The following is a 14,760-nucleotide window of genomic DNA, read 5'->3' on the forward strand; positions in this document are numbered from 1 at the left end:
AAAACATAGGAGTAAATCATCAGGATTCTTGGATATGACACCAAAAGCATGAGCAACAAAAGAAAAAAACAGATAAATTGGACTTCATCAAAATTGACAACATTTGTGCTTCAAAGGACAGCATGAAGAAAGTAAAAAGACAATCTGCAGAATGGGAGAACATATTTCAAATCATATGTCTGATAGGCACTTGTATCTGAATATATAAAGAACTCAAAACTCAGTAATAAAAAGACACATAACCCAATTAATAAATGGGCAAAATATCTGAATAGACCTTCCTCCAAAGAAGATATGCAAATGGCCGATAAGCACATGAACAAATGCTTGACATCAGTAGTCATCAGGGAAATGCAAATCAAAACCACAGTGAGATACAAGTAAATACCCACTAGGATGGCTTGAATCAAAAAGTCAGATAATAACAATTGTTGTTGAGGATGTGGAGAAATTAGAACCTTCATACACTGCTGGTGGGTATGTAAAAATGGTGCAACCACTTTGGAAAACTGTCAGTTCCTCAAATGATTAAAGATAGAGTTACCATATGACCAAGCAATTTCATTCCTAGATACACATACCCATGAGAAATGAAAACATATTTCCACACCCAAACTTGAACAGGAATGCTCATAGCAGCATTATTCATAATAGCCAAAAAGTGAAAACAACCCAAATATCCATCAGCAGGTGAATGGATAAACAAAATGTGGTATATCCATACAATGGAATATTATTCAGCTATAAAAAGAAATGACATACTGATACGTGCTACATCATGGATGAAACTTGAAAAACATGCTAAGTGAAGTAAGCCAGACACAAAAGGCCACATCTGAATCTGTTCATATGATTGTCCACAATAGGGAAATCTGTAGAGATAGAAAGTGGATTAGTGGTTGCTTAGGACTGGGGTGGCAGGTGGGGGTATAGGAGGTGATAGCTAAAGGGTATAGGGTTTCTTTTCAAGGTGATGAAAATGTTCTAAAATTGACTGTGGTGATGGTTGCAGATGTCTGTGAAACCATTGAATTGAACCTTCTAAATGGGTAGATTGTATGGTGTGTGAATTATATCTCAATAATTATAAAGTAAAAAATGGGTCATGACTAGGTAAATACAAATGAAGTATCTGCTCTTTACCTGTTAAGAATGGGATGCAGATAGAACTTTATTTTCACGTGAAAGTCTCCGTGATAAATTGTTGAGTGAGAGACACATCACAAAACCATAAGTCAAGTAGCCGATTTTGTCTAAAAATTTTTATAAGATTAATTTTATTTTAAAATATTTTTCTTTTCCATTATTTGTTTTTCTAATTTCTCTACTATGGATATTTATTACTTGTATAATAAAAGTCTTTTCCCCACAGATTGGAATGATGTGAAACTGAAAGTTTCTATTTAATAAGGCAATTATATATTGTAAATGCCAAACACTTAACAGTATTAGGCTGCGTTAATCAAAATACCCAGATAAAGGTCACTTTTGGATTGTATTCAGTTTGGGTCAAGAATTTTAAAATGGAAAACATTCAGGGGAGGTTATCAGAATGAATAAAGCTACGGAAACAAATCATATAAAAATGCTTGAAGGAACTGGGGATATCTAGCTTAGGGAAAAAGACGAACATAAAAGCTGTCTTTAAATATGATGAGGACTTGTTTTGTTGAAGCAGAATTAGATTTATTCTGTGTAGCTCCACGGGCAGAACGAAGGCCAATAGGTGAAGATAAATAATGTGATTTGGGCTCAACTTAAGAAATAACTTTTCAAATTATATAAGGTGCTCCCCATTACTTGGTCAGTGTCTTGAATCTGTCATATGGTTGGGTGGGAGGTCAGTTTAAATTCCTGTCCCTCTCTTCACATTCAGATTCAATTGGCAGTTGTAATCCTGTTACTTCAACTGAAGTAATCAATTAGTGATGAGTTGTGGGAGGAGTAGCATGCATAGTTTAAAATTCAAGCAAAGGAACCTTCTGTCTCTTTTCTGTAATTTCTTTGATATTTTTAGTCATTATAATTAATTCTTTCTTTTGTATTGTGGTAACATATACATAACATAAAATTTACCATTTTAAATGTACAATTCAGTGGCATTAAGTACATTCACAGTGTTGTGTAACCATCACCACTGTCTATTTCCAAAACTTTCTCATCATCCCAAACAGAAACTGTACCAATTATAATTCCCTCTCCCTCCTCCCCATCCCCTGGTAACCTTTATTCTACTTTCTGTCTCAATGAATTAGCCTATTCTAGGTAACTCATAAAGTAGAAGCATGCAATATTTGTCCATTTCTGTCTGGCTTATTTCACTTAGCGTAATGCTTTCAAGGTCTGTCTATGTTCTAGCATGTATCAGAATTTCATTCCTTTTTATGGCTGAATAATATTCCATTGTATGTATATACCACATTTTGTTTATTCAGTCATCTGTTAATGGACATTTGGGTTGTTCTCACCTTTTGGCTATTGTGAATGATGCTGCTGTGAACATTGGTATTATAGGGATCTGAGTCCCTGCTTTCAATTAGAATTGCTAGATCATATGGTAATTCTATGTTTAACTTTTTGAGGAACCTCCAATCTGTTTTTCAGAGAGGCTGCCCATTTTACATCCCCCTAGCAATGCATGAGGGTTCAATTTTCTCTACATTCTTGCCAAAACTTGCTACTTTCTGTTTTTTTGATAAGAGTCATCCTAATGGGTGCGAAGTGATATCTCATTGTGGTTTTGATTTGCATTTCACTAACGACTAATGATGTTGAGCATCATTTCGTATGCTTATTGGCCATTTGTATGCCTTCTTTGGAGAAATGTCTAGTCAAGTCCTTTGCCCATCTTTGAATTGAGTTGTTTGCTTGTTTGTTTTTGAGTTATAGGAGTTCTTTATATATTCTTTATATTGCACAAAAGTTTTTATTTATTTTTTTGCAAACTGGGTTCGGCACAGTGTTTTGTTTTTTTTTTAAGTTTTTAATTTTGATGAAGTCAAGTTTATCTGTTTTTTTGTTTTTGCCTGTGTTTTTGGTTTCATTAAAGAAATCATTGCTAAATCCAAGGTCATAAAGATTTTCTCCTGTGTTTCCTTCTAAGATTTTTATAGATTTAGCTCTCAAGTTTAGGTCTTTGATCGATTTTGAGTTAATTTTTGTATATGGTATGAGGTAAGGATCCAAATTCATTCTCTTGCATGTGGATTTCCAGTTTTCCCAGCACCATTTGTTGACAAGACTCTCCTTACCCCGTTGAAGGGTCTTGGCATCCTTGTCAGTTGACCACATATGTGCGAGTTTACTTCTGGTCTCTGTGTTCTGTTCCATTGGTTTATGTGTTTATCCTTATGCCAGTACCACACTGTTTTGATTACTAAGTTTTGATATCAGGAAGTGTGTGTCCTACAACTTTGCTCTTCTTTTTCAAGATTATTTTGGCTATTTGGGGTCCCTTGAGATACCATATAAATTTTAGAATGGGTTTTTCTATTTCTGCAGAGAATGCTGTTGGAATTTTGATAGGGATTGCATTGAATCTGTAGATAGATCACTTTGGGTAGTATTGACATCTTAACAATACTAAGTCTTCCAGTCTATGAACATTAGGTGTCTTTCCATTTATTTGTGTCTCCTTTAATTTCTTTCAGCAGTGTTTGGTAGTTATGATTCATTTCTTTTTAAATCTTTTTTATTTGTTCTTCCTTCTTGAGCTATTAGTAAGTAGCTGCCATTTGTTGACATACCAGAAGCCAGTCTGGTATGCATTTTAAAGTGGTATGCAATTTAACCTATCAACCACATACTTTTGCACATTTGTAAACTTTGATTCAAACTTTCTTTCTTGACCCAGGGTCTGGGTATCATTTCTTTCCTCATATCAGAGGTTCCTGGCTCCTTTCCAGGGCCACATATAACTTCACTGGTTTGATAGTTTTGGTTTCTTCTTTCAAAGAACGAGAAGGACCATAAATCGTTGGTAAATACAATAACAACAACAAATGTACTTCGGTTCTATATTAGAGCCACTGTTTTCCTTGGCATCTTACTTTAGGCCTGCTTAGTGTCAAATGCCCTGTCATTTTCTTGTAGCTAAGGTGATCATATGTTCCAGATTTTCTAATCTAGCTTTCAGTCTATCTTAATTTATCCCATTGTTTTCTAAATTTTTGGTTCTGTACTAATAGTTGCCAGTCACATTTAATTACCTGAGCTACAGGCCGTGTTCAGCATCTTGGGCTGTTTGTTCTTATTATTTGGCTATATATATATATTTTGTTGTTTTTTTTGTGAGGAGATCAGCCTTGTGCTAACATCTGCCAATCCTCCTCTTTTCTTGCCGAGGAAGACTGGCCCTGGGCTAACATCCGTGCCCATCTTCCTCCACTTTATATGAGACGCTGCCACAGCATGGCTTGCCAAGCAGTGCATCGGTGCACACCCGGGATCCGAACCCGCGAACCCCGGGCCGCCACAGCGGAGCACGCACACTTAACCGCTTGCGCCACTGGGCTGGCCCCTCTTTGGCTGTATTTTCACTTTTCTAATACTCTACTACCAGATTTAAGAATCTTATATCTTTTATGTAAAGAAACCAAAAGAAAGACCTTCCAGTCACATGGTTTATATCTATACTTTAAAAAGTCATGACTATCTTTTTCCAGTGAAAAGGGAATGGTTTTCCACTGTCAAAAATGGAGAAATGCCACTTAGCTCGGTATTTACTGGTATTTAAATGAGATGGTTCCGGTGTTGTTCCTTGATAAATTATTTTCACCATAGAGTAGCTTACTTTCATAGATCATTTTTTCAATCACAGAAACATAGCATTTTACAATAAATAATCCACCAAAATTTAAGATGTTTAAACAGAGTTCAAGTAGTTTCATTGTATTTATGTTGAGCTTGTGATTAGATATTTGACTTAAATTGTTTTTATGTCCACTCTGAACTAATGGTTATATTTTGTCAGCTTTCTTTTCTAAAATTTGAATTTTTTACTAAAAATTAAATATTCGTAGGATGGATTTCTTTAATTTTCCCTATCCTGTTAGAATATTGATTTAGAGTTCTTATCACTGTTGGATATTGGTTCACCTGGAGAATAAAGACTTCTATAGAGTAAAACTGGGATTGTATGCACTTAAAATTATTGCTGTTAGAGGTTTAAATTTAGAAAAACTTATACAGCCAAATGAAATTAAGCTGATATCTTTACCCCTCCGTACCAACCTAGCCACCACTTCTAATTTCAATACTCACGTCTTATCCCATCCTTTTATATCAGCCACTAACTTCTTACCTTGGATTCTCCATTTAAATCGTTAATGTTAAGATACTAGTGGAATGTTAGGTTTTGGCTTCTCTACATTATGTAATTTTAGTTTTTGTTTTTCTCTCTTCCCCTCTCCTCACAGGTGAAAAGTTGGGACAAAGACCTAATTAGATATGGAAAAGTGTTCAAATGTTTAATATATAGAATTATATAGCTGCTTATTTTGAAGGAATTTTACAAAAGAAATAAATGTGTTGTTTTTTATATTATTTGTGTCTGCAGTTTCATTAAATCCTCAAGTACTAGACCTCTGGATTTCATCATTTGCCAGTTAAACCTGAAATGAGCTGATAATCAGTGATCTCAGAATAGCCTGGAATCTTCAGTCCTGGAACTGGAGTACAGTCATATGCCGTCATTTACATTTAAGTTACCAGTAGTTCTAGGTTGAAAATTAGACCCTTAAAGAAAACTGATTCATATGACAATATTTTATATTCAAAGTTTATTCTGTTTTATTCAACAGAAATGCACATCAAAACATTCACCCAGAAAACCAAGAGCTAGTGAGGGTGCTTCGGGAGCAACTTCACTCAGAACAGGTACTGTTGTTATATAGACATGCATTTATGTAAGAGCAGATGTTATTACTCCCCTCGCATAGGAAATTGTGAGGAAGCATTAATAAATTACCTTTTGGAAAAGTAAAAAATGGGCTTCTTTTCTGCTTTAAGTTACCTTAAATTATTCTATTGATTGTATATTTTCAGATTAGGCAAATGACTAGTCTTAACATATTCAGATGTTTTCATGAGTTGTTGTTTTTTAACTTGCTTTAAAAGACTGCAGTTTTCCTATTATTTACTCGTGAGGAAATAATTGCTAATTGGCTTTAATGAAAGGTAGTGGAAAAACTATTCTTTCTAACATGTTTTCCCCTAAGACCTACACGGAAATGACTATAAGGGGTGGCTTTTTTTTTTTCCTTTTCTTTTTCTTCAATGGTAAAAAGTTAACAAAACTAGTTAGGCAAAGACAAAAACTTTTCTCCTGTGCCTCTTCTTTGCTTTTAACCAGATGGACTCTCTAAGAACCAGAAATGTAATATATTTTATAAAAGCTGCATTAAGTAGGATATTGTACATCTTCATGCCAACACAACTAACATCAAAAAACAAAAATTAAAAATTGATTTCCTAGCTACCAAACTTTAATTCCAAAGAGGGTTTTATAATTTATCCATTCACCAATATTTATTGAACATCTGTCATGCACCAGACACCATTGTAGGTGTTGGGAATTCAATCATGAACTAAACAAACAAGTATTCCTGCCTTCGTATGACTTAAATTCATTGATGCAAAAAATAGTTTAAGCATATTAGTAGTACTTTGTTCCAGAGCTATTGTTATCAATAATTCATGCTGGGATAGTTTTTGTAATTTACAAAGTTGTTTCACATACAACTATCTTGTTTAATCTTCAAACATGATAAGTAAGGCAACTATTATTATCTCCATTTAACATATTAGATCCCTAAGATTTGATTAAATTCACACTAGGATTACATGAATAGATCTAGCTATCCAGGAGTCTCAGATTGAGGTGGATCTTCCAGATTTCTTTGCACCACTCTCCCATTCATCTACCTCACACCTGCCTCAGGCATGACATGTAGTTCTAGTTAGAATAAAGCTAGTGACTTAGCCTATTCTGTGCTGTCCTATATGGCAGCTACTAGCCACATGTGGCTATTTAACTTGAAATTAAATAAAATTAAGTAAAATTAAAAATTCAGTACTTGAGTCACACTAGCCACTTTTAACGTACTCAATAGCCACATGTGGCTAGTGGCTACCATATTGAACAGCACAGATAAAGATTTCCATTCTCGCATAAAGTTCTGTTGGACAGCACTGGTAATTGGGTTTTTGTCAATTTCCAGAGAAGAATAATGAAGAGAAAAGGTAGAGAGGGGGACATTAAGTGCTGTATGTTTTTCTTTTTTGCACCATTAAAAATGACATAAAAGACTATAGCATCAAGTTGTGACTTTGGCTTATAGAGTATTCTAGTATTTTAGGACTGTTTTAGGACACAGAGGATTTTAGTCATGGTTTATTAATTTTGGGTGACAAAAATCTTTGATTTAGTTTACAATTAAGAATAGCTCAGGGCCGGCCCCAGTGGCCTAGAGGCTAAGTTCAGCACCCTCTGCTTTGGCGGCCCAGGTTCGGTTCCTGGGTGTGAAGCTACACCACTCGTCGGTGGCCATGCTGTGGTGGTGGCTCACATACAAAAAGAGGAAGATTGACAACAGATGTTAGCTCAGGGCGAATCTTCCTCAGCAAAACAAAAAAGGGTAGCTCATATTTAGCAATTTGATACTTTTTTTTGGATAATTTGATATTTTTAATGCCAGCTACTTTGTTTTATAAGATGTGTGCTGGGTGCTGTAAAAACAGCTTTTGTTAAGTGTTTTAAAAGATACGCATTCGGTACTAGTACTACATAATTCTCCAGTTCCTGGGGTCTTACTCAATGAGTCCTACAGATGAAGTCCTCGTCCTCACAGCACTCACGCTCTAGTGGGTTCTTTGATATCTAGTACAATCACAACAGTGATATAACCGAGAAACATTAAAATTTGGTAATCTGACCATGTGAAGGATTAAGTTCAAGTTACCAGTGGTCTTAAATTTTTCTACTTCCCAAATGGCCAATTATTCTTCTGAAAGTTTAATTCTGATCTCTTGTGAGGTGCAGCATACATGCAACACTTGCTGGGAATGTATGAATGAAAACGATGTTAAAAATGAGAGAAAGCTAATACTTGGGAAATGGTTTGACATTTCTTATTCTTCAGTGTATGCATTAGCTCAGCCTTGTGTTACTCAGAATAACTTACTCTAATGGAGTAAAAGAGAAACTCCTGAGTTCATCTAGGTTTTTATCTTTAAACTGTGTTCAGGAAGGAGGGTAGAGACCATGCAGTTTAAATAAAACACGAATATAGCTTCATAACTTTATCAAACTTATGCGACCTTAAACTGTCACACATCTAAAATTTGGTGAGGATTACACAGTATTGACTGTGTTCTTAAGTATAATTTCACATAAAGATAATTTCACATAAAGATAACTGTGTGTGTCGCGTATAAACATATACACGTGTTTTCTCATCAGGATGCGCCAGCTGCTGCTCGACAACAGTTTTACACTGACATGTACTGTCCAATCTGTTTACATCAGGCCTCCTTCCCTGTTGAAACAAACTGTGGGCATCTTTTTTGTGGTAAGCAAACAATAATATACTTGGTAAAAAGTGACGATTTAGACTATGTGTGTGGGGGCCGGCCCCGTGGCTTAGCGGTTGGGTGCGCGCGCCCCGCTGCTGGCGGCCCGGGTTCGGATCCCAGGCGCGCACCGCTTCTCCGGCCATGCTGAGGCCGCGTCCCACATGCAGCAACTAGAAGGATGTGCAGCTATGACATACAACTATCTCCTGGGGCTTTGGGGGGAAAAATAAATAAATAAATAGACTATGTGTGTGCACAGGCTGGATTCCTAATTTTCTCTTTGGCACATTTTGTATTTCGTGAATAGGGTAGATTGCTTCTGATATCCTGCTCTACTTGTCAGCCACTTTTATTTAGTGTCTGTGGGTTCAGAGATTTAAAAAAACTAGTTATTCAACTTCTCATTAAACAGAAGTGTGTTTCTTTGAATAGTAATTCAAGTATATCAATACCATGGGGGCTTCACTGAATCCCTCATTGTTCATCACCTTTTGGTAGTTTCATTGATTATTCATCTTTCCCAAGGCAGGAAGTTTCTTCTCTCAAGGACCCTGCCCAAGACCTTCCCTTAGCTCTGCTACCTCTTTTTCACTCTGAGTCAGGACAGAAGTTCTTAGCCTCTCTTTCTTCATGACCTCAAGAGGTTTGGTAAGGGAGAATGAGAAACCTAGAGCATGTAGTGGGACAAAAAGGGAATGTTGATGTCGCTTACTTAGTTTCAGTAAGGGATGCTTTCTAACCCTCGTCGTTTTTCCTGACCCTCCGGAAAGATTTCTTAGGGAATAATGAGCTATCATACAGTCCTTGCTTGTTATGGTCATACGAGATTGGGGACAGTTAGTTATTACATGCCTACTATGCGCTGGACACTTAACAACTTCATCGCATCTGACCCCGTAGATGAGGAAACTGAGGCTCAGAGATGTTAAGAAATTTTACAAAGGGTAACCCAGCTGCTAAGGGAAAGAGCCAGGTTTTAAACTTAGGTCTCACCTCAAAGCCAATGCTGAAGTCTTTGTGAATGGTGGCTTATACAACTACTCTCTACTTAAGATTTAGCCAATCACTCAACCTATTTTTTATTGGTAGTATTTCTTTCCATTTGAACAGCTGTATTCAAGATAGGGTTCTAATTGCTCCCAAAATGTACTCAATTTCCATATAAAGACTAATTTAAAATGTAGTATACAATGATCCTATAAATTGCTTTCTCCTCTTTGTATCTTTTGTCTAAGATTCATTATATAGAATTCTTAGTTGTGTAATGTTATAATTTATACTGTTGGGAATGACATAAGTATTGGAAATCCATACCACGCAATGCAGGGTTTTCTACACCTAGTGCTCGTTTAGTAAGTACTGACTAATCCCGTTATTGCCTCATCCGTTAATTTCAACCTCTGCCCTAAGGTTTTTGCCTAAGCAGATAACAAATTATAAAACACTATTTCAGTGTTTATCTTTAATTATCTGATGGAAATGCTAATGAGCAGCAAAATAATGAAAGATCAGACTGGGAGAATTAAACGGCCATCAGAGAAAGCAGATACTTTTCCCCCTTTCAGACCTCTGGTAGATACTCCTAATCAATTTGATGCTCTTTTTCTGAGTCTGGACGTGGCCTCAGCCATCCTATAACGCAGGACTGCAGACAGGTATTAGGAATCAGTGAGGTTTGGCAGACAAGATGAACTTGATTTGCCAACCCAGGCTTAGGTATTTCACCAAGTGGATAACCCGGTCCACTGAAAGATGGCTGTATCGTGTTCTTGGTTTTACCTCTGGGACTGAGGTAATAGGGTAGATTGCTTCTGATATCCTGCTCTATTTGTTAGACACTTTTATTTACTGTCTCTAGGTTCAAAAGTTAAAGAAAAACTAGTTATTCAAATTCTCACTAAACAGAAATGTGTTTCTTTGAATAGTAGTAGTTCAAGTACATTGATGCAGTGTGTATCAAGAGCACTTGAGGGCCGGCCCCATGGCTTAGCGGTTAAGTGCGAGCACTCCGCTGCTGGCGGTCCAGGCCCAGATCCCGGGCGCGCACCGACGCACCGCTTCTGCGGACATGCTGAGGCCGTGTCCCACATACAGCAACTAGAAGGATGTGCAGTTATGACACACAACTATCTACTGGGACTTTGGGGGAAAAAATAAATAAATCAAAAAAAAAAAAAAGAGCACTTGAGCTTAGTAGTTCCTATACATGGAACGACAGCTCTGTTCGTTTATGGTGAGTTGAGAATAATAACAGCGACAGACTTCACCTTGCTTGCATTCATAACCCACATTATTTTATTTAATTCTCCAGCAGTTTTATGAGGTCTTATTCCCATTGTACAAATAAACACATTTAGAGAGATTGTGCCCCAGATTAAAGTCTTGGAGTCATCTCTCCCACCATCCTATTTAGGTGGATCTCTCTTTTTAAAGAGAGGGAAAGTTGAGGAAAAGGGAGAACATCAAGCATATCATGGCAGATGTGTGTGAACTGAAGTGTCTGATTGCTGGACCCTAGCTTCTCAGTGCAGGCAAGTGGTCGTTCCATAATTTGCAAAACAAGGACACCTATACCCCAGTTTGTGGAAAGAGATGTGGGATTAAATAACTTAACTTATGTCAAAACACACTGAACTTTTAGGTGAAAAGGAAATAGATAAATCTAAGGCACCATTACAGATGGTAATAATAATACTAACAGATTTATAAGTTGTGCTTTTATATAGTTTCTATACGAAATTGGATTGCTCAAAGAACTTAATAAATATTATCTAATTAACGCAGCACTCTGAGAGGAGGAAAAGAGATGAGATAAAGATTGTTTAGTTTTTAAATTCATCTTTAAACTGTTGAGCCAGTTTCTTTCCACAGTCACTGTAATGTCCCATTTGGACGGCCTGTGCTTAGCCGTTGGTTTGCTCACCAGTCTCCTCACACACCATTTATTTCTGCCTCCACGTTGCTCTTGCTGTTCATAGAACCTGGAGCATCCTCCTCGCTATTTTCTGCCTAAGTCTTACCTCTGCTACAAAGTTCAGTTCAGATCCTTTCTCCTCTGCAAGTTACTCTAATGCATCCCAGAGAGTTCTCCCTCTGTGCACTCCTTTTGTACTGAGTTAATATTACACAATTCAAGATGTAATACCTTCTGATTGATTTGAACATGTCACCTGGGTCTCCTCAATTTGATTGTCATTGCTTGTTCTGAATTCTGGACATTTATTTGATCTGGAGGAATCAGCATAGGGAACACAGGAGGGCTAAGCTAGGTTGCTCCAGCAAGAGTAAGACTACAGAGAAGATCCTGGGGGCTAAGAGAGACAGGAAGCACTTGGTTCAGATTCATAGTGGGACCTGGGTGGTCCGAGAAACAGGTGTCCTGCAGAGAAGAAAACAAACTGGCTCCTTAAACATGACATGGTATTTAAAAGTATTCCTTCTTCGTTTGTTCCTGGTCTGAACTTGAGTGCTTATTCTCTTAGTTCACCAACCACTTTTCGAGGTCTATAAGCTCTTCCTTTAGGCCGTGTTTAGCTGTTTTGCTGCTCATGAACACCTTAAGCAAAACCAAATACATCCAGTTCTAAAGTTGATTCAGTTATTACACTGGATGATAAACTTGATCAGGGCAGAGAGCATGTAATCTCTGTGTCCTCTGGTTCCTTGCTTATACTGCTTAATTGCTGTTAGTGATGTTTAAGTAACTTGGCTTTCTAAACTCTTAAAAAAATAGAAGTTGTATTTTTGTAACATACGTACCAAATTTGGAACAGAAAATTTATGCTGTGATTTGTTGATTGTCATATTTACAATGATGTTTAATTACTGTTTTATTTATTTTACATAGGAAATGCAATTTTTTTTTCTTTTTTTTTTTATTGATGTTTTAATGGTTTTTAACATTGTGAAATTTTGGGTTGTGCATTTTTGTTTGTCCATCACCATATATATGACTCCCTTCACCCCTTGTGCCCACCCCCCACCCCCACTGCCTGCCCCTGGTAACCACAGTACAGTTTTCTCTGTCCATGTGTTGGTTTATATTCCACATATGAGTGAAAGACAAATACAGTGTTTGTCTTTCTCTTTCTGGCTTATTTCACTTAACATAACACGCTCCAGGCCCATCCATGTTGTTGCAAATGGGACGATTTTGTCTTTTTTTATGGCTGAGTAGTATTCCATTGTATATATATATACCACATTTTCTTAATCCAATCGTCAGTCGAGGGACACTTAGGTTGCTTCCACTTCTTGGCTATGGTGAATAATGCTGCAATGAACATAGAGGTGCATAAGCCTCTTTGGATTGTTGATTTCAGGTTCGTTGGATAGATTCCCAGTAATGGGATGGCTGGGTCATAGGGCATCTCTATTTTTAAGTCTTTGAGGCCTCATAGCATTTGAAGCAGTTAATGCATGCTTACTTTTGATTGTGTAAAAATGTCTGTCTTAGCTGGTAGTTTAAATAAAAATATTTTCCAATGGCTGGGAGTTGTTATTAGATTTGAATTTGTCAGCAACTAGAAGGATGTGCAGCTATGACATACAACTATCTACTGGGGCTTTGGGGGAAAATAAATAAATAAATAAATAAATAAATAAATAAATAAATAAAAGATTTGAATTTGTCTGAAGAGTTGGTTGGGTGAAGTAAAAAATATTTTAAAATAAGGTGATACCGTTAAAATATTTCAAATCTTTGAAACTTTCTGAGGATACGTGGACTTTAAAACATCAGTGTTAATGTTCTTTTTTCCCATTAGGTACCTGTATTATTGCGTACTGGCGATATGGTTCATGGCTGGGGGCAATCAGCTGTCCAATCTGTAGACAAACGGTAATGTTTGTATCCAGAAAGCATCACTTATGCTAGTTCATTTTGTAAATTTTTATACTTTTGTGTCTACCTTTTGAATTATTTTGATATTTTCACCAGAACTTCATTTATCCAAAGCTTCTATGATGTTACTCCATTATTTTTTTTTTAATGTCTTTAAGACACCTCAAAAAAAGGGAATTCCCTTTGAAATCCTTCAGTTGTAGTAAAAAACAACTGGTAAAGGACTCCTCCCCCAAATCCCAGTTAAGTCTTTGTTGTAATACCAGCAGAGGAATCACTGAACTTAATCACACTTAAGCAAATATCCCCTACATATACTTCTTTTGAAAAAAATTGTTTTTCCTTTTTAATTTATTTTAATTGATTTTGTTTTATTTTTTTTATTTTTATTTTTTTTGGTGAGGAAGACTGGCCCTGAGCTAACAGCTGTTGCCAATCTTCCTCTTTTTGCTTGAGGAAGATTGTCCCTGAGCTAATTTCTGTGCCAGTCTTCCTCTATTTTGTATGTGGGTCACTGCCGCTGGCTTGATGAGCGGTGTGTAGGTCTGCGCCTGGGATCCGAACCCGTGAACCCCGGACCGCCAAAGTGGAACGTGCAAACTTAACCACTATGGCACCAGGCCGGCCCCTTTAATTTATTTTTAATCTGCCCTTCTCCAGTGAGGGTCCAGATAGCTTTAAATGATGAATAATGATTTTTTTAAATGTCCCTTTTGGAGACATAATCACATTGCATTATCCAGGACAGATTAGACTATTGTAGTTGGTGTAGAGGCTACCTCAGGAGGGAGGCAGTAAGTTTTATAAATATATATTGAAGACTGAAATGTCAGCACGGATGAGATGTACCAAATTTTCTCAATTTCTTTGACAAACTGGAAAAATAAAATACTGAAAAACCTGAGAAGCTGAAGTTCTTAGTTTTTTAATTAGTAAATTTAGCAAAATAGGACATTCTATCAGTTGTATACAGTTTTTCATAATTTATTTTATACTTATTTTATTTTTCATTTAAAAATATATACCTTTCTGATAACAAGTTATGAACTCGTAAAAAGACAGCATTTCCTTAGGAAGTCTTCAGTGTGCAAAGTGAAGTTCTGCAAAGGACAGAGAACTTCCAGGTAAAGACATCAAGCTGAATGTGTATATCTTCTTGTGCTCCGTCTCGCAACCCCACTGAAACAACAGTAAAGGACATTTTGTGAAGGCATAACCCACAGAGAGCACAAAATAAAATAAAATGATAGAAGAGGTGATCATTTTTCAAAAATTCTTTGTAAAATATAACAGACATACAGAAAAGCACACAAAGCAAAGTACAGCTCACTGAGTTATCACAA

General features: G+C 36.6%; 1 protein-coding gene across 2 annotated transcripts in view; it reads left to right on the forward strand.

Annotated features, from left to right (window-relative positions):
- The window catches only part of LOC131402969 (E3 ubiquitin-protein ligase RNF170), a 29,795-nt gene that overhangs the window by 7,834 nt on the left and 7,201 nt on the right, over positions 1–14,760 (forward strand). The window contains exons 3-6 of one of the 2 annotated variants that reach the window (XM_058537417.1): positions 5,802–5,877; positions 8,462–8,570; positions 13,341–13,414; positions 14,491–14,541. In XM_058537417.1, coding sequence (XP_058393400.1) covers positions 5,802–5,877; positions 8,462–8,570; positions 13,341–13,414; positions 14,491–14,541 — 310 coding nt within the window. The remainder of the gene's footprint in view (positions 1–5,801; positions 5,878–8,461; positions 8,571–13,340; positions 13,415–14,490; positions 14,542–14,760) is intronic. The other variant, XM_058537418.1, reaches the window with a different exon arrangement.

Source organism: Diceros bicornis, unplaced genomic scaffold (genome assembly GCF_020826845.1).
Source record: "Diceros bicornis minor isolate mBicDic1 unplaced genomic scaffold, mDicBic1.mat.cur scaffold_408_ctg1, whole genome shotgun sequence".
Lineage (NCBI taxonomy): Eukaryota > Metazoa > Chordata > Mammalia > Perissodactyla > Rhinocerotidae > Diceros > Diceros bicornis.